Here is a 23,318-nt window from a genome sequence, read left to right as displayed (position 1 = left end):
AAACCCGTGTCGTGAGTCCAGTGGTAGTATATTAACGCTGTAGGAGATCAACCAGCGGTGACTTTTGCAAGAGAAATACGGGATGGTCCACCAACCCCTGTAGGATTCAATCGCCGGTGACTGCATGAATTTCGGTGACCTGAGATAACACGCAAACGCCACAAAACCGCCATAGAAACTTCGACCTTTTGGCGCACACGAGATTCGTGCAACCATCAATATAAGTTGCCTTCCCTTAAATTTCGTGGTCCTGTGGCACTTCACGGTCATTCGATAGACGAAAATTAATCGAATTTCCAACGCGTTTGCAATTATCGTCTGAATGCATCCACGTTCGAGGATTTAACTCTCCGTTAAATAGCACGTGCCACATATTAACGCGAACGTATTAATTCCCTGCAGTTTGATTAAAATTAAAGCTCGAGTTGGTAGACCACCGTGTACGAAGCATATTAGAACTTGTAATAAACGTTTCGACCTTAGATTTAGGCATTTCTCGTCCAAATTTAAAATATATCACGCCTAAAATGTGGCGAGATTTCTTATTCGTTTTAATAAATATTAATAGTTGATCAGAGCTCGTCTGCGCTGTTTAAATTTTACGTATTCGTGGCCGGAATAATTGTTCTAGAGCGTATTCGACAGTTCTACGATGCACGCTATAAATATTCTCACATGTACGTTGATATATGTATATTAAAAAGCTTCTAAGGGTACACCGATAGCGTATTGATTATCGCGGATGTCTGTTTAAGCGTTTATATCCCCTTTCAAACTGAAAATCATGTTCATGTTCCGTGCGTAGAACACTTTGTTGCTGACTTTCTCGATCGTGATTATCCAACACGATGATTTACGATTATTTACTAGCGTAATTGTCACGGTGACACGCGAGTACTCTGTTAAGATTAATTACTGTCTTATTTTTTCTAAGACAAACAGATGTAATGTTGATTAAGATTAAAGTTAAATAACAATTCGACTCTATTTTGATTGTTAGTAACGTTGTTGTAAATCCTCGAACTTCGAAACATTCAGACGTGACGACGTTCAGAATGACCGCGACTTTTCCGTCGAATTTGAGGGCCAAACCTGAAATCGCGTATCGTTTCTGCATTTTCGCGAATCGAGTTTCTATGACTTGACGCTCGTACGGGATGATGAAGGATGATGAATGATCGTGGAGCGCCTAAAAAATGCTCTCCTCCCGGTAAAAATGCTCGAGGTCGTTGCTATGCTTCAACGAAAGTTATAGGAAATCTACTTCGAAGAGATATCGCGTCTGTTTAAACGAAAACAGCAATTAATGCGTTTCGTTAAAATAATAATAGCAAGTAGTAAATATATCGTTTAATCGAAAATAAAAATATCAAACACGATGCTCGAATTAAAGAAAATACCAGGTATATAAACTTTTCGAATTTTTTAATTCTTTAAGCTTTACTAAGAAATAAATTTTTTAGAATGATTCTGCACAAAGGCTTAACCTCTGATTAATTAAGTAGCGAAAGGGTTAATCATCCACCATGTAGAAAACGTCTTTTTACCGGGAAGGGAAAACAAAAATCATGTATGAAGGGTGATGTGCAGAACAGAAAGGTGTTTCATACAGTCGGATAAAACTCAATTGATCGCTCAAGGCTATTTCCCCCACTGTGAATCGCGCCAAACATGCACCGTATTTTTGCGTTCAAAAGATAGGGGGCAACAATCTACACGTTTGTGAAAAAACAGACGACTGATGATCACAATACCTAAAAAAGAAAAATATATCAAGAGTGATTAATGTCAGATTATAAAAGAAATCAGGAAACACAACGATAATAAAGAAAGTTTAGATACAAACTTACGTGAATAATTTATAATGTAATTTGAGTACATTGATTAATAAAACTTAAAATAAATCACTACGTAAACATACAGACGGAAATTTTGTATTTACAATGACAAATACAATATATTTTTTTATTATTACTGGTAAAATTAATAGTAAGAATATCGTTCAGGTATTTTGTCTTGTGTGGGCCACTGTTTATAATATTATAAAACAAAAGAAAATCGTCATAGATGCTGTTTTCTACGTACATTGGAAATCTTGTATAGTTTGGAAACCACTGCTTTAGTGACTTCGAGCGATGAATTGATTTTGTCCTAACTATAGTACGTATGCGTGCGTGCAGGTGGTTGTCGTTTAAAAAGCAACGTGCGAATGTGTAACCATTTATTAATAAAACCCGACTAAAAGTACGAGACCTGGTTTATAGTAACTTTCCACGACAGTTTCGATATTTATTTTACTCATTACCCAGCGTTTCTAACGATGCATGGGTAATTATTTTTTAGGTACAGAAGCATTTTATATTATTCCGCTATTGTTATTTTATACGATACCAATAGTTAAAAATACCGAAGATAATAGATTTCCTTCTAGTTCTCTGTTTTATTTGCAGTAACGTAAAAAACACGATATCTTTGCCAACATTGCAACATGCTTCAAATTATTACCATGCAGACGAGAAATATTAAATTCTGCAAAAATTTCTGTTAACGTCGTTTCGCGATTCTCTACTGACAAAATATATTTATCGAAGAAATCTCGAAAAATACGAATCTTTAATAAACACACAAAACTCTGTAATCGTCTCTGATACCATTGTACATTAAAAAGAGACGATGTTTCGTCGATTTTTTAAACGTCGAACAAACAGATATCGAAATTCGAATTTGTCCTGCATTTCTCCGAAGAATCAGTAACTTTTCGAATCGATCATAGTATTGGACGTAATGAGTCCCTTCCTCGAGGTAGCTCGAAAGATGTGGCGCATGCAGAATATTATGAGAGGGTGCATTTAACACACCGATGTGCATCGGATGTTGGAAACGACGTGACAGATTAATCGAACCTTAACCCCGTGGTGGCACCCGCATTCTCGAACCACGGTAAAGTTGGATCAGGTGTAGATCCTGGCTGGAGCGCGTGGCTCTCGACCTTTGAGGGTTCACCGACGCTGCCTGGGCTTCTTTCCAACCGAACCGCGTTGATCACAGTCCCCGTGGACATGTTCAGCGCGATCACCCTCGTCTCCACGGCGTCGTTCACCGACATCAGCAGAGACTTCGCCAAAGCGTCTAAAAACACTAACCAATGTCCCATATAAGCCACTTTTCAATCTCTAAACATTTTACAAATCAAATAGCTTTAAAAAATCGTACGTCGATCGACAGAGAACGTTATTAACACTAACTTTACGGTACTCGTTAATTTGACGCATTCAGATTCTAAACTTAACGTTATAGGACTCATGAATATTATTTGTTAGCAATTTATGTTGAATTGAATTGATGTGATGATATGGATGTATTCTCTAATTAAAAGAAAAACTGCATTTTAATGCAACTGTCAACGTAGCGAATTATAATAAAAATATGCGCAACGAGTGTCCGTAAATCCGTCATCGCGTACAACAACGTATCGTACATGATTCGGGGACGACGCCATTTTTGTCCAATTGTCCAAAAAAAGAGTATCGTTTTCGTAGACAATTTGAGGGTTTTGGTGTTAAACATTTGGATGAGCTAGTAACGCTTATGTATTTTTAAACCGTCGAATAAACGTTGTCTGCTTTGTAAATGGATTTGTTTAGAGTCGAACCGTTCGTCGAGGAGATTCATTCGTTGGCGCGCGTTTGGAACAATTTACGGGCCGTTTGCAATATTAGGCTGCACGTGTAACTGCCAAGCTGTGCAACTACGATCGATGCGTCCCTATGGCGCGCATATTCTCGTTACCATTTCAGCCGATGGAATTCGGTTAGGCGATGATATACCAGGCCCTGTACAAATTGGACTGTTGACAATGTGGTTCGTCATCGCGCGCAGATTATTGGTAAAATCGATTTTACGTCTGCTCAGCGGATTGCCGCGGAACGAACGTGAATTCGATAACATCGAAGAAGATTTCTGCCATTTTCGAGCACCGTTTGTCATTCCCCGCGACGACTTTTCGAAAAGTACAGGGGAAATTTCCGAAAGAAAGAATCGCGAAACGTTGAGCTTCCGTAGAAGAGCGTAATAATGCAGGGATAAGTAATTTATTCACGATCTTTGTCTCGCGTGGAGTTTTAAAGGCTGTCTTTTGCTTAACTCGAGCACCTTAAGTGTCTCAGGGAATCTTTTGTCGTTCTTGACGTTAATGAACATCATTTTTACCATTTTCCTACGGATAATTAAACCAATAAACTTTCTCTGAATGGTCGGTAAAAAATTTTACACAAAGTAAATCTGAAGCGAGAAAGCCTCGTCTCGTATGTTTTGGCCGACGTTGGAACGCGTTGCTGGGGGCGTTTTAAAACGGCGGATTGAAAATTAATATGTATTTTAGTTAAGTGCAAGACGTAGTGACCCGAATAAATTAGAAAAAAGGTAAAACTTTGGCACGGATTAGCGTGCAACAGGTGCAGGAAAGAACCGTGATATGTAAATTATTTGGCGAGCACGGTGCTCGCGATACATTCGCTCAGGATAGGCGAGTATGGCACATGTTGCTCGCACGGAAAAAGTGTCAGATTAACTCAATTTAAAATGAAAATCCCCAGAAGAAATCGTCTACCAGTCAAGATGGTATCGTTTAAATACACGTTTTCAGTGTTTCAGAAAAACAAAAATATTCAACAGTTCTATGGCACTAACGTCGTTAAAAAATTAGTTAAATATATAGTTGATCCATTCTGAGTGTCTGAAACTCCTGTTTTCGGAGCAGCCATGCCCGCAAGGCTTTGATAGAATAAAATATTTCACTATTCGGGAATGAAAATTCAACGAATCGATCGAACAAATAAATTGCTGTACATTGATTTTTCGTTCGTTGTCTATTATTTGAATAAAATTGTACCCCTAGACGTGATTTCTACAGTTTTCCCGTCCACCAATCCCGTTGCTGATTCCGATAACGGCATAAATGAATATGGAGGGCATATTAATTCCGACATGAAAGAGAATACGTATACAGAAACCTATTCTGAAGTGTTCTCGGAATGAAAATATTCCATAAAATGAATATGTATACGCGTATGTATTATACGTAAATTTATTTTCTAACTCTCTTGCGTCGTAAGAATCGTCGAACGAAAACCATTCGACCACCAGTTTGTCTCTCATTATCGTTGGCTCGAGAATCGGGACTCCATTAACGATTCAGAATTTTTCAAACAATTGGAACTTAGTCTCGTCGGTCCATAAAACATTTTTCCACGTTTCGAACGTTTAATTTTCATGCTCCTCCGCCCACTGTGAGCACTCCTTTTTATTCCGTGGTCTCGAGAGCGGTTTCCGTGCTACGATTCGACCATGCAATCCAGCAGCTGCTAATCTACCCTTCACCGTACTCGCGGATAATGGAGTTTCCGGAGCAGTATTCATATTTGCCTGAATGTCTAGGGCTGTAAGCCGTCTATCTCTCCCCCGTCGTTACTTTTATTCTAAGATTCTTGCGTTTCGGTCGTTACTTAAGGCCTCTCTGACCTCTTCTGTGACAGAAGAGACCTAGTTTCTTCGGATATCTTGATACGATTTCTCTGCATTAATTCGCAGAAATAATTATTCGAACGATCCCAACGTAACCCAAAGAACAAAGATACGCGTACGATTGGGTATCGATTCTGCACGGTTAAACTCGATGGAAACGTTTCAAAGAAACTCTTCCAAATAATAAAATCGCTACGTATTCGTTAATTGCGTCGACAGTTGTTCGAGTATTCTTCGATTAAAACCTGTCTCGTTCGCGTTGCAATTTCCAGATCGTTATTTCCGACTCACCGTTGTGCCTCGATGGTCCGATAGTGCCAGAATTTTGGAGCGTCAGAGCAGTCATGTCGGCTTTCTGGCGTGCAGTGTCGTAACGTCGTGGATCAAGGGCTGCAGCAGCTGGCAAAGACTTAAATCCAGCAGTCGCGGCACAGTATTCTCCCAATGATCCGGTCGACGCCGCTTCTATCACATCCAAAGCTTCTTCGATATCCAACTTTAAAGCAAAGCATTTTATTCAAAATATTACAATACGTGTCTCCTTCGAAAACGAACGTTCAAACGAAATCTTTGGATCGCGGTATTTTGGGGTTTCTTTATGGAATAATTATTATTTATTCTAGACGAGAGAAAATAGATCGAAATTTCAATCGAAGCGGATATTTACCTTTTTCGTATCGACAACGTCGTTGTTGGTGGTTGTTGAGAGGGACGACGCCGAGGTTGGAGTGGCCGTCGTTACGGTGAAGTACGCCATCATTGTCATTGTCGTCATCGTCGCAGGAAACAGGACCAAGAGCCAAGATTTGCCCATCCCGCGTCCTGCTCATTTGTACTTGGAGGCAAACATGTTCGTATCAATTTAGTTACGATCGATTTACGATACTATCCGTGAAATACTGTTTCTCTGTTTGACGTCGTCTCGTATAGGTGCGATTTAAAAACGATTTATAAAACGATATTAAACACAACATTTGACACAGTTAGCTCTTCTCCAAGTCCTTCGAGTTGCAATTAAAATAACAATTTACTGAAAAATATTCCAGTTCATTTAAGAAATTTATTTAATCAAGCATGAGAATAGAATTCGTAAATTTATTCACTTGGTTTCTGTATCGTATCCGCAGTGAACATTTTACGATAAAACCTAAGCAACTCTACTACATAATTAAAAATGCAACCTCGATAAAATATCGCAGTTTTAATGTAACGATTATTTGCATTAGTTGAGAATACTTTCTCGTCTCCGGTTTAATCGTCGGTAGGGAGCATGTGTTGCCAATCAAATTAGACAAATTTTCCCCAAATCCCAAATTACAATACTGATGTAACATCGGCGACTGTTCAATTAAGGCAACTCTAACGTGCTGTTGTACATGTCTGAGTTAGGTGAGATTCGTGGCTCGACATTGTCGGATGTCTTCCTGACATTTCGTGTCAGTCGGTTCCCACGAACTCATGCGTGTGTTTCTACTCTACCACATACAATACGTGCATCTATACATCCAAAAGAATCGAGATACTATAGTTATTTAATCAACGTGCCGTGGAGAATTTATAACGAACACAGTTATTATACCTACATGTTCGATTTATACACTTTTTACGTACAAATAAATATGTCTATTTTCAAAAAATATAGATGCAATTTTCACGAGCTAGACAGAATATATCACTGTGCAATACGACCTCGTACAACGCGACGAACAAATTGCAATAATGCGTTCAAAACGTTTCCATAACGCGGAGGCAATTCCAAGTGCAGCAATAAAACGGTGCATCCACCAGTTGTGTAAACACTCGATTACGGATATCTGCGTTCTTATGAAGTGATTCCGTGGTACAACCTTCGTTCGCTTGCTTTCAGAAAGAATCGATCGCATCGATCTTTCCATTTTCCGACCTATAAGGAACGCAAGTGACGCAGAAAATTTCGAAAAAGCTATTCCGATTCGAAGAACACAGAAATCCACGAACGAAAGTTTTGAAAATAATTTTTTTTATAGAAAAACACTATTTAACGATCGATAATAAACCCTTTGAAATAAGTATAACAATTTTACTTTCTAGCATCGGTTTAATGATTTGTTTCTTTCAGCAGAACTTTCACAGACCTTCTAAGCAATTTTCTGATTAATCACTTCCGACAGTCGTACGAGGAAAGACATGGATGGCATGTATTAATTATGTGTGCTGTTCCCATCGTGACTAGGATCGCCTCGTGCGTACAATGTGTTCGATGCACGAGGGTGGCTCATCGACAGGGTAGCATTCATAATAATTAAAAACTATTTACGTTCTTGCCGCAGGAAAATTAAACAGATTCATCTATACTATACAAGATTATATTTTGGACAGTTTCGTGATTAATAAGTTAATTACGAATTTCGTGACGGTGCAAGCTCGAAGGGTGAAAATTACGATCTCGTTATTAGACGCGAAGATACCAAAATGTCGTAGAGGAAAATTACATATGATGGCCTTAAATATTCTGTGATACAAATTCTCTCTAAATCTGTGCATTTGATAAACGAAATTGCTCTTTTTCAAACGTTTCTTAGTTTAATTTTTAAGACAGCAGACAATCGACGCAATTCGTCAGATCCACGATCGCGTAGAACCTTAAATACACTTTATTTTTTTATATGGTCTGCATTAATTTAATGGACGAACGTCTTGGTCGAGGCCCTCGAGAAGGATAATCTTGAGCTTTACGATCCCAAGCGGATCCGTGCAAAGATAGCGACACAAACACTCTAACGCAAGTTTTAATATAGATATGTACGTGGTTACTTAACGGTATTAAAAGTTCCATATCACGTTCGAACCAACCTTTTTCTTTCGCATTCAAGTGGTGCCGAGTTTGAGCCCCGGGTCCATGGGGCGTTCATCCACTCCCTCCAATATTCTCGACATTTTGCGCGATGGTTCTTTTACTTTGCCTTGATTATCTGCCACTTTCAGCGATCATTCATGGCGAAGAAACGGTCCTGTTAAAACGAAAAGAAAAGGTTATTTTTTTTTTTTTACTTTTATGAATTATTACGGGAGAGAAGGCACTTAAGATGACCAGCTAAAATGACTTTTAAATTACAGTCAGGGGCAAAATTGAGTGGACACCTGTCCACTTTACGGTAAAGGTACTGCAATTTAATCAATTTTCCTGATTAACTTGCTCCTTAATTTTTCGTCGTTGTCTACATTGTCGTCGACGAATTTTGTTAACAGTTTCAGAGAATAACAGGCTTTATTTAAAACAAATATTAGTAATCACTGTATTCGATATTAATCGATCTTCACCGGATTACTTGTTAAAAGTTATTAAATTTCAACGACTCGATGACGACGATACTTGTAAATTTATTAAATGTTCCTCGAATTCTTGATGGTGCTGTAATTAACGATAACTCCATTTCGCCAGTTTGTAAAGCGCAAACGGAGAGGGAATTCACAGCGGAGCGCATTTTCGTCGCAATACGAATCACAGAGGGACTCTCAAAAGACCCAATCACGGGCTACTTTATTTAAAAAAACATTTAGTTTCGTTGCAGCGTCGAGCAGCGTGGACCTGGCAAACTGGTATTCCAGAATATTTTGCTGGACGATCAAACGGAATCAAACGCAATATTTATAAAGACCCGCGTAAATGTATGCATATAAGCAATGGGGGAAAATTTAATTTGAAATAAATTCTGTGTAAATAACTTTTACATCGTAAAATTATTTACTCTTTACGAATGATTATCGACGAGTGAAACGAGACGTCTTCTGTTTATATCGAAAAATTCTAAATATGCAATAGGCAACGGGACACAAGACCATTTTATAGTGAGCTTGGTCACGGTCAGGATTCCTGAGGGCAACGAAAGTAGTTCGAGGTCCTGTGTCGAGGAATGTTCATCAAATAGACCTTTATCGTGAGAACCTTGCCCATTGATTGCGAGGGAAGCATGCAAAGCGTACCGAGTCAAAGAAGATATAAATAAAGAATTATGGAAATTATTCCATTATAGAGAACATAACTTGATTCGTCGTGTCGAGGAGTTTTAAACGCAGTTCTAGTTACATTCTTAATGGTTTTATTCCTGTCTCGACGAAGCTAGAGTCACAAAGTTTCGAGCAGGTTTGAAACTATTAGAATAATATCAAGTAAGAAAACATACTCGTGAATTTTCTAAAATGGTGGGCAACGAATGAAATTACTTTCCCTGACAAGCTTTTTAAATATTCCGAGCAACGTCATCTATTATTCGAACAAAATTCTGTCCAACTTTTGCTACTTGACTAGCATTACTTCTGCATTCTTCTCGGTAAACATTTATGCAAATATTAAAATAATCTGAGATAGCGAAAACCTTGCAATTACTTATTCTTGAAAGTAAACGTCGAGGAAATTAATTTCAGCTTTCCTTTCGTTGATCCAAAAGGTCTTTATTATTCGAATTTTAATCGCTCAGAGCACAATTTCTTTATCGTTTAACCTCTTCCCGTACCATTTAGCTCGACGAAATCCAGGCCCAAACGGTAAGCGCCAACGCGCAGTAAACAGACCAGACTGATGCTAAACTGCTTTGTAGCAGAGGTTATAAGAATCGTGACCGACTCTTGTGGCGTACTGATAGAAACTAAAACTCAATCACGATCGTGATTTGCTGTCCGCGAGCCTGGCTCGTGATGTTTACATTTGGGCCGACTTTCCGTTCGCGAGTCCGGCTCGTGATATTTATGTTTGGGTCAAAATCTTTGTCGCGAACGTCGAACATCGAAACCTTAATATTATCTTAATATTCTTGAATTTTTACCTGATTTGGTGTTTTTTTTATAATGATTGGTGCTAATATTAGGATTCTGAATTATTAACTGTGGCGTTTCTCTGTATCTGATGGTACTCGGTTGACATTCCTCGATAAATGTCCCTGACAACCATACGTACATATCTCACGACGACGTTTAGGTATCTTCCGTGATATCGCTGTACCGCTTGTTTGCAATTTCCGCGACGTTCCGCCAATATTAAAATCATATCAACGATCTCGCTCGGTACGTGCCATTCCAGCGATCTCGGAACTTGAATTTCGGGAAACAATAACAAACTCGACGATATTTTATGTCGTACGCAAACACGAAATACCACGTTTATTAAATTGAAATCGTCGTTCTCAATTTCACAGTGCTCGACTTCGGAGGAAGAAAATCACGTATATTTTTTAACGAGCTACAAGTTTCAAATCAAAAGTTTAGTCCACGCTGAAATAACGATATTTCAATTACGTTAAGTTTCGCAAGGTTTCAAATAGTTAATAGGGAAACATCTTATTTTCCTCGATAATGTGTTTTCTGAATCTCAATTTTCCGATTGTGCATGGCTCGAGACTGGCTGATGCTTCGTAAAATCTTGTTAGCCCTGAGATTTTTTTTCACGCAACAAAAACGTGATCGATTTCACCCTGCCTTCCCCTATAATCATCCCCCTGTGCAACGTAGTGTCAGTTCCAAGGGACGCAGACGCGCAGGGATCGCATTTTATTAGCGAGACGAAAGAAATAAAGGATCGACTAATTGAAATAATGGCTCGTTATCGGGACTTATAATATTTTTCAGGAACGGAGGTCGCATCGTTCGCACAAGGACAGCTCTACAGCGCACTAGGGGCGATCGATGCAGCAACCGGCACAACCAGCCACCCCCAGATCGTACTTCCCTGCCTCTTCTCCTCTGTCTCTCCTCCCTTGCTCGTGGCATCTCTGTATCTCTGTTGCACATCGTGCTACTTTCCCTCCATTTTCATCCCGCCACCCTGTTTTCTATTTTTCTTTTGACTTCCCCGCGTTGCTACCAGCATCCTTTCCCTTCTGACCTCCGACGACGCTTTAAATTGTAAGCGTTTCGTGGACGGGGTGGGGCAACCACTCCACTTTGTATCTCCTTTACCGTCGACTCATTGAAAATGTTGTAATTGCAAAGAACACAGCGCGATAATGTTTCAAGATCGCCACCGTTTCTTGGTAATGACACCTTCAACCCTCCGTTTTACTATACACGATCTTCAGGAAAAATGATATAAATAAACAAAAATACATTGTCAAGGAAAGGAAAACATAATGATATCGACTGTATCCTTAGTAATTAATCCTTATAATTAAAAATAACAGTCATAGAATCGATATGATATAAATTAAACCAGGACCAATATCTCCATAACAGTTGTAGTGTTTATTTCGATATTATAGCCGTGTTCAACCCCTGTGTACGACTAAGGGCTCGACTGTCTCGTTGCAGTTTTTTTATTCGTCTACTTATTTACGAATTTCTAGAGACTGTATCGGTACACGAGTTTTTATTTCGCGTTTCTGGTATGACAGTGATACCCGGACGACATCTCTTTGATATTTCTGCCAACGAGACCGTCTAATGCGAGTCTCGCTCCCTGTCATTCTATTTCACTCGCTCCCGTTGCATTCCGTTCGCGTTCCTCGTTCGACGGTTTACGTGTGGCTGGGTCTCAGCTTGAGATAAAAATTGCTATTTAACCAGCTTTTAAACGATCCGGTGATTAGAGCCGTGGCAAATTTCATTCGCCAACAACGGACACGAATTTTACAATCGGTCGTAAATTAGATTTTTGTTCGCGGCTACGTTCAAATTGAGTTTCAAAAAATTTGTTCGTCCGTGGACGAGACGTTAATTTTATTTGTCCGGTACTGTATGTTTGCGTAGTAATTTTTTATACTAAATACTTTTAACTTTAATTAAAATATTTTCATATTTTCTGTAATACCATAATTCTGTAATACCCTGCTTGACAGATGAAAATACATAGTCATTGATTTCAAATAAATAATGCAGATATTAACGTTTACATTTGATTACGCTAGGGTAAAATTATTATAGGAATCTGAAGGTAACGTCGAGCTATAAATAAACGTTGGATATAATTTGAATAATTGAAATGGAAAGTTTAGAAATACCCTACGTATTTAACGATAAAAATGAAGCAGCTTATTAGTGGCTCCGCCGATGGTCACATCTAAAAGATTGCTGTCGCAGATTGGGTCATGCCTCGACAAATTGGCTTGAAAGAGAAGACTGTCGCCACTAATTGCCTACTCGATCGATTACACGAAAGAAATGCATGGTTACAACTGCTGTGCAACGATGAGTTGGTCATCGAGTCTGATTGGTGGCAGTATAATCTCCTTCTTATAAACCCGAGAAGGTTGGACCCATAAGAAGTAGACCATACTATAAATAAACAGGCTAACCACCTTATCTTTGGACAGTACGCGTACTCGATAATCGAACTCGGTTAATTAAAATTTTTTCTATTTTTAAATGCATCACTTGTATTATTCAAATCACGTAATAATAGTCGAGTAACAGTACTAGAATAACATTTGACGTTCGTTCGTCGCATTCGAACATCCCACTACAATTTTAATCTCGTTTCGTGCGGAAAACGCCGAAAGGCGTTCACGCGCGAGCTTACCAAATACGATAGCTGGATTTCCGCACACAACGCCACGACAAACATCGAAAAAAACCTATCAACGGAAAGCTTAATTCCGTTTAATACGTTGTTTATTTCCGTGTGTAACTTTGTGTTTATTCGCGTTGGTTTTTTATCTTTTAATCCTTTGCCTCGTCCTCTCCCACGCATCACGCACGCACAATTTCTGCTCTAATAATTCCGTATCGCGTCTCAAGCGCTTCTTTATCTATCCTTCCCCGGGGTCTTCTTGCGCCATTTTCCTCTCAGCCTACTGCATTTCACTCACGCTTCCTGTTTTCTCGCTACTCGATTTAACCTATTTTCTTTTTCTGTGATATTTTATGCGATGAACGCATTTTCTTCCCTTCCACGGCATGTAATGCCATTTTCTCGGCGCGTTTTAGCCTCTCCCTCGCTTCTTACGTTGCACGCTTTTTCCTTTCCCTCGTCCCTTCCACTTTGTTTCCTCAATTTCCGGGCGCCTTTCGATGCTAGATATTCAAATTGTTTACGAGTCATTTTATTTCCTATCTGAAAACGATGTGACCATTTTTTATGACTACACTGTCTATCTAATTTATACTGCATTATCTAGGCTACGTAAACAATTATTTTATATCTTGAATAAGTCGATAAACCGTGTACTGCATGCCATGCAAAATGCACGATCGATATGTCAACAGTGTTCAATTACTTCGACAAGTAAACAGAAAACTACAATATACTAGCAGCTATATTTGATTTAACTTTTAGGTTATATTTACTAAATATATTATTATAATTTCGTACGAAGAATAAGGGAAACTATAAATTTTTAAACGAACTATCCGATGTAGTGTAAGTACACAAATAAACAACACTTCGTATATTATTAAAGGCAGAAAGGGTATATCGGTTACTATCGATTCTATCGAAAATTTGTATGCACCAAAATGGGTTTGAAATTTAATTTCAGCTACTTCTACTACGTTTTTACTGTAAAATCAACGAGTGAAGCGAGTTTGTGAACACAGTAGTTTCATGGAAATTTTTTTTTCATGGAAATTTTAAATTGAACTACTTTATTGATCTTTCATTCGTTATTCGACATTTTCGACTAGATAAGAATTTTCCGTGCGAATAGTTACAGAAAGGGTTAACTTTGTAACAACCTGGGGGACAAGTAACAGTCTGAAGGATATTCTTACGATTCGAAAGTCAGACAAAACCAATTCCAGTCGACGAAGTAATTATACGAAAGTGTCCCAATTCTCTAACATTCGATTCCACATGCAGGGGAGAGGCTCATGATTCAAAATTCGAACGATTTGCATTCTTGTTACTTTGTATTACTTGTATCAATAATTTTAGAATGCAGAACAGCCAAGTTCGAAGACAACCAAAATTACCGAAGTTGTTAATCACAATAAGTTGGTTTAGTCATCTGTCGGTGCCAATAATCACTTTCCAACAATTGAAACGACTTTAATCTCAAGAAGAAAGTATGGAATCTTCGGCCTTAACGAACTTATAGTTGTAACTGCATTCGTTTTCCTCCGGTTCCTTTATGAGCCTCAATTTTGCTTACTCTTTAACTTCTGTACATTGGAATCTCGATAAACTTCTGCAACTCGAAACATTTTTCATTTCTTCTCAACTTCGATTCACCGAAGTCTGAGAATGTCTCTGTATTTGAAGACTCGACTGTTCAAATCTAATTCGAATATTTTATGATCTAGTAAATGGATGTTCATAATATTCGAATCGTTTTATTTTAAATCTTATTTCTAGTAGGTCAATTGTTCCATATATAATTTCTATTTCGATAAAATGGTTAAAATATTTAATTAATATTTCGCTGACTTCTCCAAGGAGTGAGACATTTATTCACGTTTAATTTCTATTTTTTGGAGGCCCGTGAAGATTAGGCACTACGAAAAAGAAAGAAAGAAACTGTGAAACTTGGGTGGTGAAAATTGAGCGCTACCTAGTAATATGGCTACTTGTACTGTCTGCCTCAATTAAGTTACGATTAAGCGAAACGTGGCCTAGTCACGCAAATTTACTGCTGGACACGAATACAGTGACAAGCTGCTTTGCGATATAAACTGATTATTGCTGCGTACTTCGTGGCCCCGAACGGCTCGTTTGCTTTTTCCGTTACAAAACCGCGCTGAAAAATATTATCGACGATGAATATCGCGAAACTTTATACGCTAATTTGTTCGAAAAATACCCTCGACGGATATCGATATATTTGGAAAATAAAAGAGATATTAGCAGGTGCAGCATTTTGTTCGATATAACATAAACTCGATAAAGTAAAACTGATTAAAATTTCATAATAAACCATCGTTCTTACTCTATTATTCCCATGACGACGACACGATTCTTATTCAAGTGGAATGAAATGACTGTGAAATCTACAATTTTTAATATAATTAATGGAATCTTGAATATCACTTATAACATTATGTACAATTAAAATACCATCGCGTTTCGAGGAGATTGAGAAGCACTGTTCCAGATCAATGCGCGACATTAGGTGCCATGTAAACGCTATTTTACACCAAAGTTACAATATCGATGTAATAACTTCAAGCCCGTTGGAAAAGAGAGTTAGAGTTACTGCATCGGCTTTAAAACGACGTGTAAACTGTTGCAGCGTAACGACGTTGGTAATACCATAAAATATTAAGCATCTTAACTCTTTGCTGTTTGTAGAGTTGGTTACTCAGTACTATATACTCGGATCGTTGCCACATACTAAAAAAAGAACGAAGAAGCGTGCAAGAAGCGTGAAACTTTAAAAAAGAAGAATAGAAAAAGGATATTTTCTAAAATTAAAAAGATAACGAGAAATTGTTAAGAATTTACATAATTATACTTTTTACATGTGTCGAGTACAGTATCTTTTAAATCTCGTATAACTTGTATGTAAATTTACTAATAGGACTATCGACCCCTCTTTGGCAGATAAACTCGCAGAGTTTTCTTTAGCATTTTTGTTTTAAATTAATTAAAAATCCCTTTTGCATAGTTTATTCGAGGCGTAAGATCCTAAACTCGATGAAATAATTGATAATTTCACTGAATGTGTGTTTAATAATATTATAAAACGCTTTAAACGTTGGCGAAATTGTGGTCACCTATCTTATTTGATCTAATACGGAGTGACTATCGGGTAGCATCCAAGACCTCGAGGCAATTCGTTGCATCCCACCAAGTTTTGATACACTTAATGCTGAAAATGGACTTCTGATCGCAGCAGGGTGGTTGTCGTTCTTTTACCGTTTCAGTATATCGCCTAACTATTGAACTGGCGTTCCACAAATTCGCAGCCAGCATGGGGTCGCTGTATTTCTATCGAGTTCACGTCCAATGTCAACATTATAGGGGCAAACAATATACACCCCCCCCCCCCAAACGAAATATTACCATACGCGTGCTACCTTTACTTTCTCGAATTGCAATTATGGTAGCTTGACCAAATATTGACCAATATGCAAACGCTACGATGCAATCGAAAAATATTTGGGAAAAAATTTCTGCTTTGGCGAGACATATTTTAAAACTTCAAATATCATATTTCTATATTTTTATCTCAAGACCAAAGTGGATATCTCCTGTTGATTTCCCAATATATTTATAAAATTCTAAAATATGTTTTAAGTCAATCTTAAGGACAATTATATTTTCTATAATAGATACAAAGTTAAATGAAATATTATTCATTGTAAGAAGAAACCATTAATAGTAGTATAAATATTGCAATCTATACACAAAATATTGTTCTTTAATTAAAGTAGTATTAAAGTGTCGTGTCGTGAAGTGTCAAACTTTTCTCCGTATTCAAGTAGTTGGCAAGAATTTGTAGCGTCTCGAGTTTTCCTCGGATTTCGTTGAGAATCCTGATGGCCGCGTGAATGGATACCTCGAGATTAACCGTGAATCAGTGCACGTTCTCGATCTTCCTTCTGATTAAGTTCGCGGTTTTTCGCGAAGCTCTACGACGAATGTATTTGCGTTCGAATTGATTTGAAAATTAAAAAGTTTATCGTCGAATTCCACCCGTCTGTTTTATAAAAACGCGCCAAACTCGTTGATCGATGTCGCCAATATTACTGGCACGGGTGGTTGGAACAGCCTTAATTTATAATAAGATCAACATCAGGGAACTCTTCCGGAATGGAGGCGAAAAAGTATCCAACATCAGAAAATTTATTATATACGAAAAATTAATACTATAAGCTCCTTAATAAATTTTCCACTATTCGCTACATATTGCTTCCCATCGTCGGTATTTTTCCTATATTCAATTTAGCAGTTTCGCGACCATATGGATTGCCCCAGCAATCGATTACACGTATTGAACTTAACTATGTGTATCGTAATTAATTCGGTACACGATGGCGTAACAATTTCTAATTTCATCCCAGAACCAAGCGCAGATAATTAACGAAGATCCTTATTAACTTCCATTTTCCAAGGGATAAAATCATTAGAAAATTTTGCGTAATTATTTCTTGCCCAACAAACTCCTAAACATTTAAAATTCATTTGCAAACGTAAACAAAAGCGAAATAAATTCTACTACAATTTTCGACACATAAAATAATTTTAGACATTGACATGCTTGTAACGTATGAAATATAATTTAAATTTAAATTAGAAATATACACGTACACAAAAATTATTCCTTGCATTACTAAAATTTCTCTGTACCGAGCGAGGCAACACCAAGTTATTAGAAGTTATTTTCAGAGATGCAACAAAATTTTGATAACAAAAGTTGTACGCCTCGAAATGGGTCAAAATATAACAATAATTTTTTGACAGTCTTTCAGAGATTTCAATGTCAACTTTATTTTATTTTTGACGGTTGTTTAGACGATTCAACGATCTATAATTCAAGGTTATTTTGTTATATTTTTGTCGAATCGGGTCTGGTTCGAATAACTTTGGAACAATACGCGAAATGTACGTCGCGACGTTTGGTATTTCATATGAACGTCCGGGATCATTTTACTCGTATGAAAAATGTTCATGTCCAATGCGTTTGAAGAAATCCTGGCCGTTCAAAGACAAGCTGGAATGAAATAGCGTCGACAGCCAGCTATTAAGGTCAACAACGGATTTCAGGAAAAATCGATAGACCGGATAGAACGACCCTCGATGAATATCGGCCTGTTGACAATCAAGGGCTGCATACAAGAACGGGGTAAGCCTTTTTTTAAAATTCTGTTCATTATCTTCACCTAAAGCCACAGTGCATATAAAGGAGAAACGAATGTCTGTTTTCGTTCCAACGACGTGCTCGAATTAATTCGAAACGTCTAGTTAAAATATTTTAAACATCCTATCATTCGTTCTTTCGTAGACAAAGTCGAACAAATTTTATTCGAACTCGTTTCCATAAACCGTGATAATTGTACAACAGCTATAAACTACGTGAATTTGAACGTTTAATGTAACTTTTTATCAAAATAATTTTTACAGTTTCTAATCATCGGCGAACGCAATTTGAATACAAACAAATAATAATTTACAACTTTTGCTTACGTAAAATTTTTTAAACGAAATATTGGAACATGGTCGAACAATATTTAAATGGACTTCGCGATTAAAGAGGATTTTAGAAACTCTTTTCCCAACCACACTAAAATTACAAGGATTAGTCACTTTGTTGCATTAAAGCCGCCCCGGAGCTTAATCCTTGCACGTGAATTGGACTCAATTACGCGAGCCGGTTGGTTTCTAAACTTTTAACGCTGCAAACTTAATTTTTAAACAAACTTCTCGACACTGTGCACACGCATACGTGTACAAATATTATTTACAGGTTCTATAATTGATCGAATTTAATAAATGGCCCAAATCACGTCCCGATACGATCAGAATTAAACAAAACAAGTTCTACGAAACTTTCTTAGACTTCCTTTTCCACTTTTTTAATTAATAGGAATAGATACGAATTTAAGACTGTTGTTTACGTAATAATAAAGTATACGTGGAAATCCTATTTTTAAACAGTTCTTTCGAGATACAACAATTCCGGTTCGAAACGTCGAAACGTAAATAAAGAAACGGGGAATAGCAAACGACGTTTCCAGCAATCAGTATTATTTCAGTGCCGTGAACGGGAAACGCCGCGTCGAAAACTATATTTTTGCGATTGGTTGCTGCTGCATCGGGATTAAATTTTAAAGCTGAGCGAAGTGTTAGCGAAATTAAATTCGCTTTTAGTAAAGTGCTTTGATACGCGATGAAAAATCCAAATATCAACTATCGAACGAACTGACCAAATTTTTATCGAGTCGAGTTCTACTGTACATTTAAACCTACCAGGGTGGAAAAAAGAACACATACACGCGTAATAACCATCGATAGGTACGGCGGAAACATAGAACGATTAATATGATTCTTCAGCCCTTTGACCGCCCGGTGCACTCTGACCCAGAACCATCGATATCCTACGATGCGATATTTACTCGATAACAGCTGTAAATCATTGCCACGCGTCGTAAGTTAATTTCTAATTATCGTATTCTTAATTTCTGATTGTACTCGATTTTTTCAACAGTGTAATATAAATACAAATCTTTTTATATTACTATAAAAAGGTTGACCATCACCTTTGACGCCAACTCAAAAATTGTTTTTACTGAAACTAGCTTTCGTGAGACGAATCTAAAATAAATTTTGTTTCCTGTTAGAGAACAGTGACACAATTTTGAATTTTTTCGTTCCACTCTCGATTCTCGAGATTAATTGGCTTCCACGTATCGAAATTTAGGGAATAGATCGAAACTTTGCTTGGAGGAAGCAGCAAGCAGTTTGAGCACTTAATAACTGCTCGATAATAATACGATTACGCGCCATGTACAAGGAGCTGCATCCACGACAGTGTATGTTTACTGTTTATACTCGGTCGCAAAGTATCACTGGAGTTCGTTAATGGTTGTCTTATGCTCTAACAGAGAACATTGTTACATCTGAGATCGACTTTCTAAGCAAGTTACCGAGGAAAAGAAACTGGAAGGAAATATTATACGGTGACACTCGATCCACTATCATATTATGTTTGCTTTCTGGAAAAAAATTACGATCCATCGATAAACATTAACGAGACACCTGTACTCACCTAGTGTCAGATATGGTAAAATAGTTGCATATTGATTTTTTCCAGGCGATTTGTTTCAAAACCACAAGTGAAACATAATGACAATAATAAAGGATTTAATTAAACTTCAGACATGCACTGTATGTGATTATTTATGATACAAAGTGTGTTTGGAAAATCGTGGCGACCATTACGCCAAACACGCTATATATGTTTATACGCGTACTGTAAATATTTCTGATATCACTGAAAAGCAAATAAATAACGAAAGGAACGTTCACATTGCACGGCAGAATGACATTCGTTCGAATAATGTTTAATTAATATTTAAATGCATTTAGGCAAACATAGACAGACGATATCGAACACGTTTACAACCTTTGGATCATTGACCACGCAATCAAATAGACATCCACGAGCTAATGTCACATTCGTCATGGTGCCCCGTATATTACAACCGATCAAAATGGATTTACGCACCATCGAACAGACCCAGTGCAAGAACTTCGGTGTTATTATTAATACCATACGTATTACTCATGAAATTCAGCAGAGTTGTTTTACGATCGCAGATAAACTATCAAACCTACAAACTTTGTTGCTCCGTGTAACGTTCTTACTGTTTAATCGCTCTGTCTAATTAGCGAACGAACGGCCCGTAAAACTAGTTTTCCGCGTATCGAGATTCCTGGGGGCAAACAATCGTACGACGAACCATAAGCTTTTCCCCGGTTTAGTCCCCCAATAATTCCCAGGATCGCGTCGAGATTAGTTGCAACTACCGAACACACGAAACTCCCATATATTTATACTTAATCTCGCGTTAATCGATACATAGGTACAGATTTAGAAAATAATTTCAAGCAACAAACGATCGTCCAACAACCACAATAATGCTCACTTAGCAACACCACCGGAACAGTCGAAACGATTTACTACAATTCCCACATTCTGTTCTCCTATCGTATCCACTTTATTTTCTATTTCACAACGATCGTGCAACATTCTATTCCATCGATCATCGCTTCTCGCGAGAACAGACACCTCCTCGCTGAATATCGTCAACTTCCATCACCTTTGCTCAAACAAGTTTACGTGTCAATCCCGTGCAAACAAGCTACAATTTTCAAACCTGTGCCCTCCGGAGGGGGAGTTAAAATCTGTTCGAATCGCGAGTCGCGAGCTACCCCGTCGAACTGGGCCTCGATTCGCTGCTAACCTGGCGGCCCTAGAGCCCCGAATCCGGAAATTTATAATAAACTCGCGCGTCCTTGGATGTATCGCCTCGTTTCTCGGTCAATTAAGCAGTCGACGGTCCAACCCTCGCTAGCTCCGAAGATATCGTCGAGCAATGGTGTGCGCGAACTTACGTGAGACAGCCCTGGTCCTCCACTCCCAAAAAAAGGAACCTCGACAGGTGCGTGGCGGCGAGTGGTCACTGGCACTGATCGCTCGAGGAAACACCACGCGTAATTCGCGTACGAGCCTGTACGGTATTTCAGACACAGTGAAACGAGAGGAACGACGGAGGAAAAAGAGGATCGCGACGTCTCCTGCGGCTGCGACGAACGAAGGCTCGTTCGTGACTGCTTAAAGACCAGTCGGTTGTGCAGCTGGGAGCGGGGCGTGCGCCCTCCGCAAAATCAAACTTTGCCTCCACTCGAGGAAATCCACCACGGATACAGGCTCTGCACCGCGCGCGTACCGAGCCTACGATGTGCTTTTTCTCCACCGTTCCTCGTGGACCCGTCCGTCGAAACGGAACTGGAACGATCTCGTTCCAATATTTTAAACGATCAAACGCCACGGAATTCTTATTTAAATTTGTATTCCCCAACGACGAACCAAAATCCCTCGTGAACCACGACGTCTTTGACTGCGACTCACTTGTGGAGGTAGAGAAATTAATTCTCTGATTGGTGGAGTTTCTGAATTTTTTTGAATCTTTCACGAGAAGTCAAAGAAAATTTCGTATGATTGTGGTAAATTATGGGACGACCTAATATTAGACGTGGATAAAATTTGTAATTTACTAAAGGGCAAACGAAATTTGTCAGTTCAGGAGATGTCGAAATTTTAAATATATCAACATCATTTATAGAAATTTGAATGATATAGATATTGTGTCAAAGCTCGAAGTTTGAAATCCACGCTGGACCCACGGAACGAAATTTTTGAGCCTGATTGGACGAATATTTTTATTAGCATGTAATAAAACCGAACCTTATAAGTAGATTGTGGCTATTATACAGGGTGTTCGGCCATCCCTGGGAAAAATTTTAATGCGGGATTCTAGAGGCCAAAATAAGACGAAAATCAAGAATACCAATTTGTTGATAGAGGCTTCGTTAAAAAGTTATTAACAATTAAATTAAAAAGTTTCAAATCGTTCTGAAAAAATTGTTTTCGGTTGCGGGGGTCAATTACAATCATTTTTGGTGAATAGACATACCCCCGAAATCCAGCGCATTTTCGAAAAAAAAATTCGAGAAGGTGAGAAATTTTTCGACAAAATTACAAAATTACAAATTGTTCTAAAAAAATTATTTTCGGTTGCGGGGGTCAAGTACAATCATTTTTGGTCAACAGACATACCTCCAAAATCCTACTCAGTTTCGAGAAAAAAATTCCTTACCGAAAATACAATTTCTGGCCAGAAATGTCTGCCCGAATTTTCATGCGAATCTTTAAAACGTCATAACTTCTGAACGGATTGGACGATTTTAATGTTTAAAAAAGCAAACTACGCGTATTTTGATGGAGAATATGTAAAAATTGCAAAAATATTCGAAAAGTTGGTCCTTGACCCCGCAAAATGAGAAAAACCCCATAAAAATGGTCCAATTTTCAAACAGCCATAACTCCTACAATTGTGAATATATTTCAATGAAACTTTTTTCTGAAGTGGAGCTCGTGGGTACCTACAAAAAAGTATTAGACAACTTTTCCGTAGCGCGTCATATAAATTTATTAAAAACGAAAAACTAATATTTGAGAAAAATCGACGGGGGGTAGGTGCCTAAATTTTTCGACGAAAAAAAAAATTTTTAATTAATTCTGAAAAAATTATTTTCGGTTCCGGGGGTCAATTGCAAGCATTTTTGGTCAACAGACATATCCCCGAAATTCTACCCACTTTCGAGAAAAAAATTCAGTACAAATTGGTATTCTTGATTTTCGTCTTATTTTAGCCTCTAGAATCCC

The 23,318-nt window shown here is 38.0% G+C and overlaps 1 protein-coding gene across 6 annotated transcripts in view; it reads right to left on the bottom strand.

Annotated features, from left to right (window-relative positions):
* LOC143349194 (putative G-protein coupled receptor CG31760) overlaps window positions 1–21,682 on the bottom strand; it is a 34,349-nt gene extending 12,667 nt beyond the window's left edge. For 4 of the 6 annotated variants that reach the window (XM_076780258.1, XM_076780268.1, XM_076780277.1 and 1 more), the window contains exons 1-6: window positions 21,485–21,682; window positions 8,356–8,513; window positions 6,191–6,358; window positions 5,815–6,019; window positions 2,904–3,138; window positions 5–139 (exon numbers count right to left, since the gene is read on the bottom strand). In XM_076780258.1, the coding sequence (XP_076636373.1) occupies window positions 5–139; window positions 2,904–3,138; window positions 5,815–6,019; window positions 6,191–6,337 (722 nt within the window). In that variant the 5' untranslated portion in view covers window positions 6,338–6,358; window positions 8,356–8,513; window positions 21,485–21,682. The remainder of the gene's footprint in view (window positions 1–4; window positions 140–2,903; window positions 3,139–5,814; window positions 6,020–6,190; window positions 6,359–8,355; window positions 8,514–21,484) is intronic. The other 2 variants (XM_076780292.1, XM_076780285.1) reach the window with 2 other exon arrangements.
* Window positions 21,683–23,318: the final 1,636 nt, after the last annotated feature.

The sequence above is a fragment of the Colletes latitarsis genome, chromosome 2, assembly GCF_051014445.1.
Source record: "Colletes latitarsis isolate SP2378_abdomen chromosome 2, iyColLati1, whole genome shotgun sequence".
NCBI classification, from domain to species: Eukaryota; Metazoa; Arthropoda; class Insecta; order Hymenoptera; family Colletidae; genus Colletes; species Colletes latitarsis.
The sequence above is the reverse complement of the archived record's forward strand: the minus strand, read 5'-3'. Positions and strand labels throughout refer to the sequence as shown.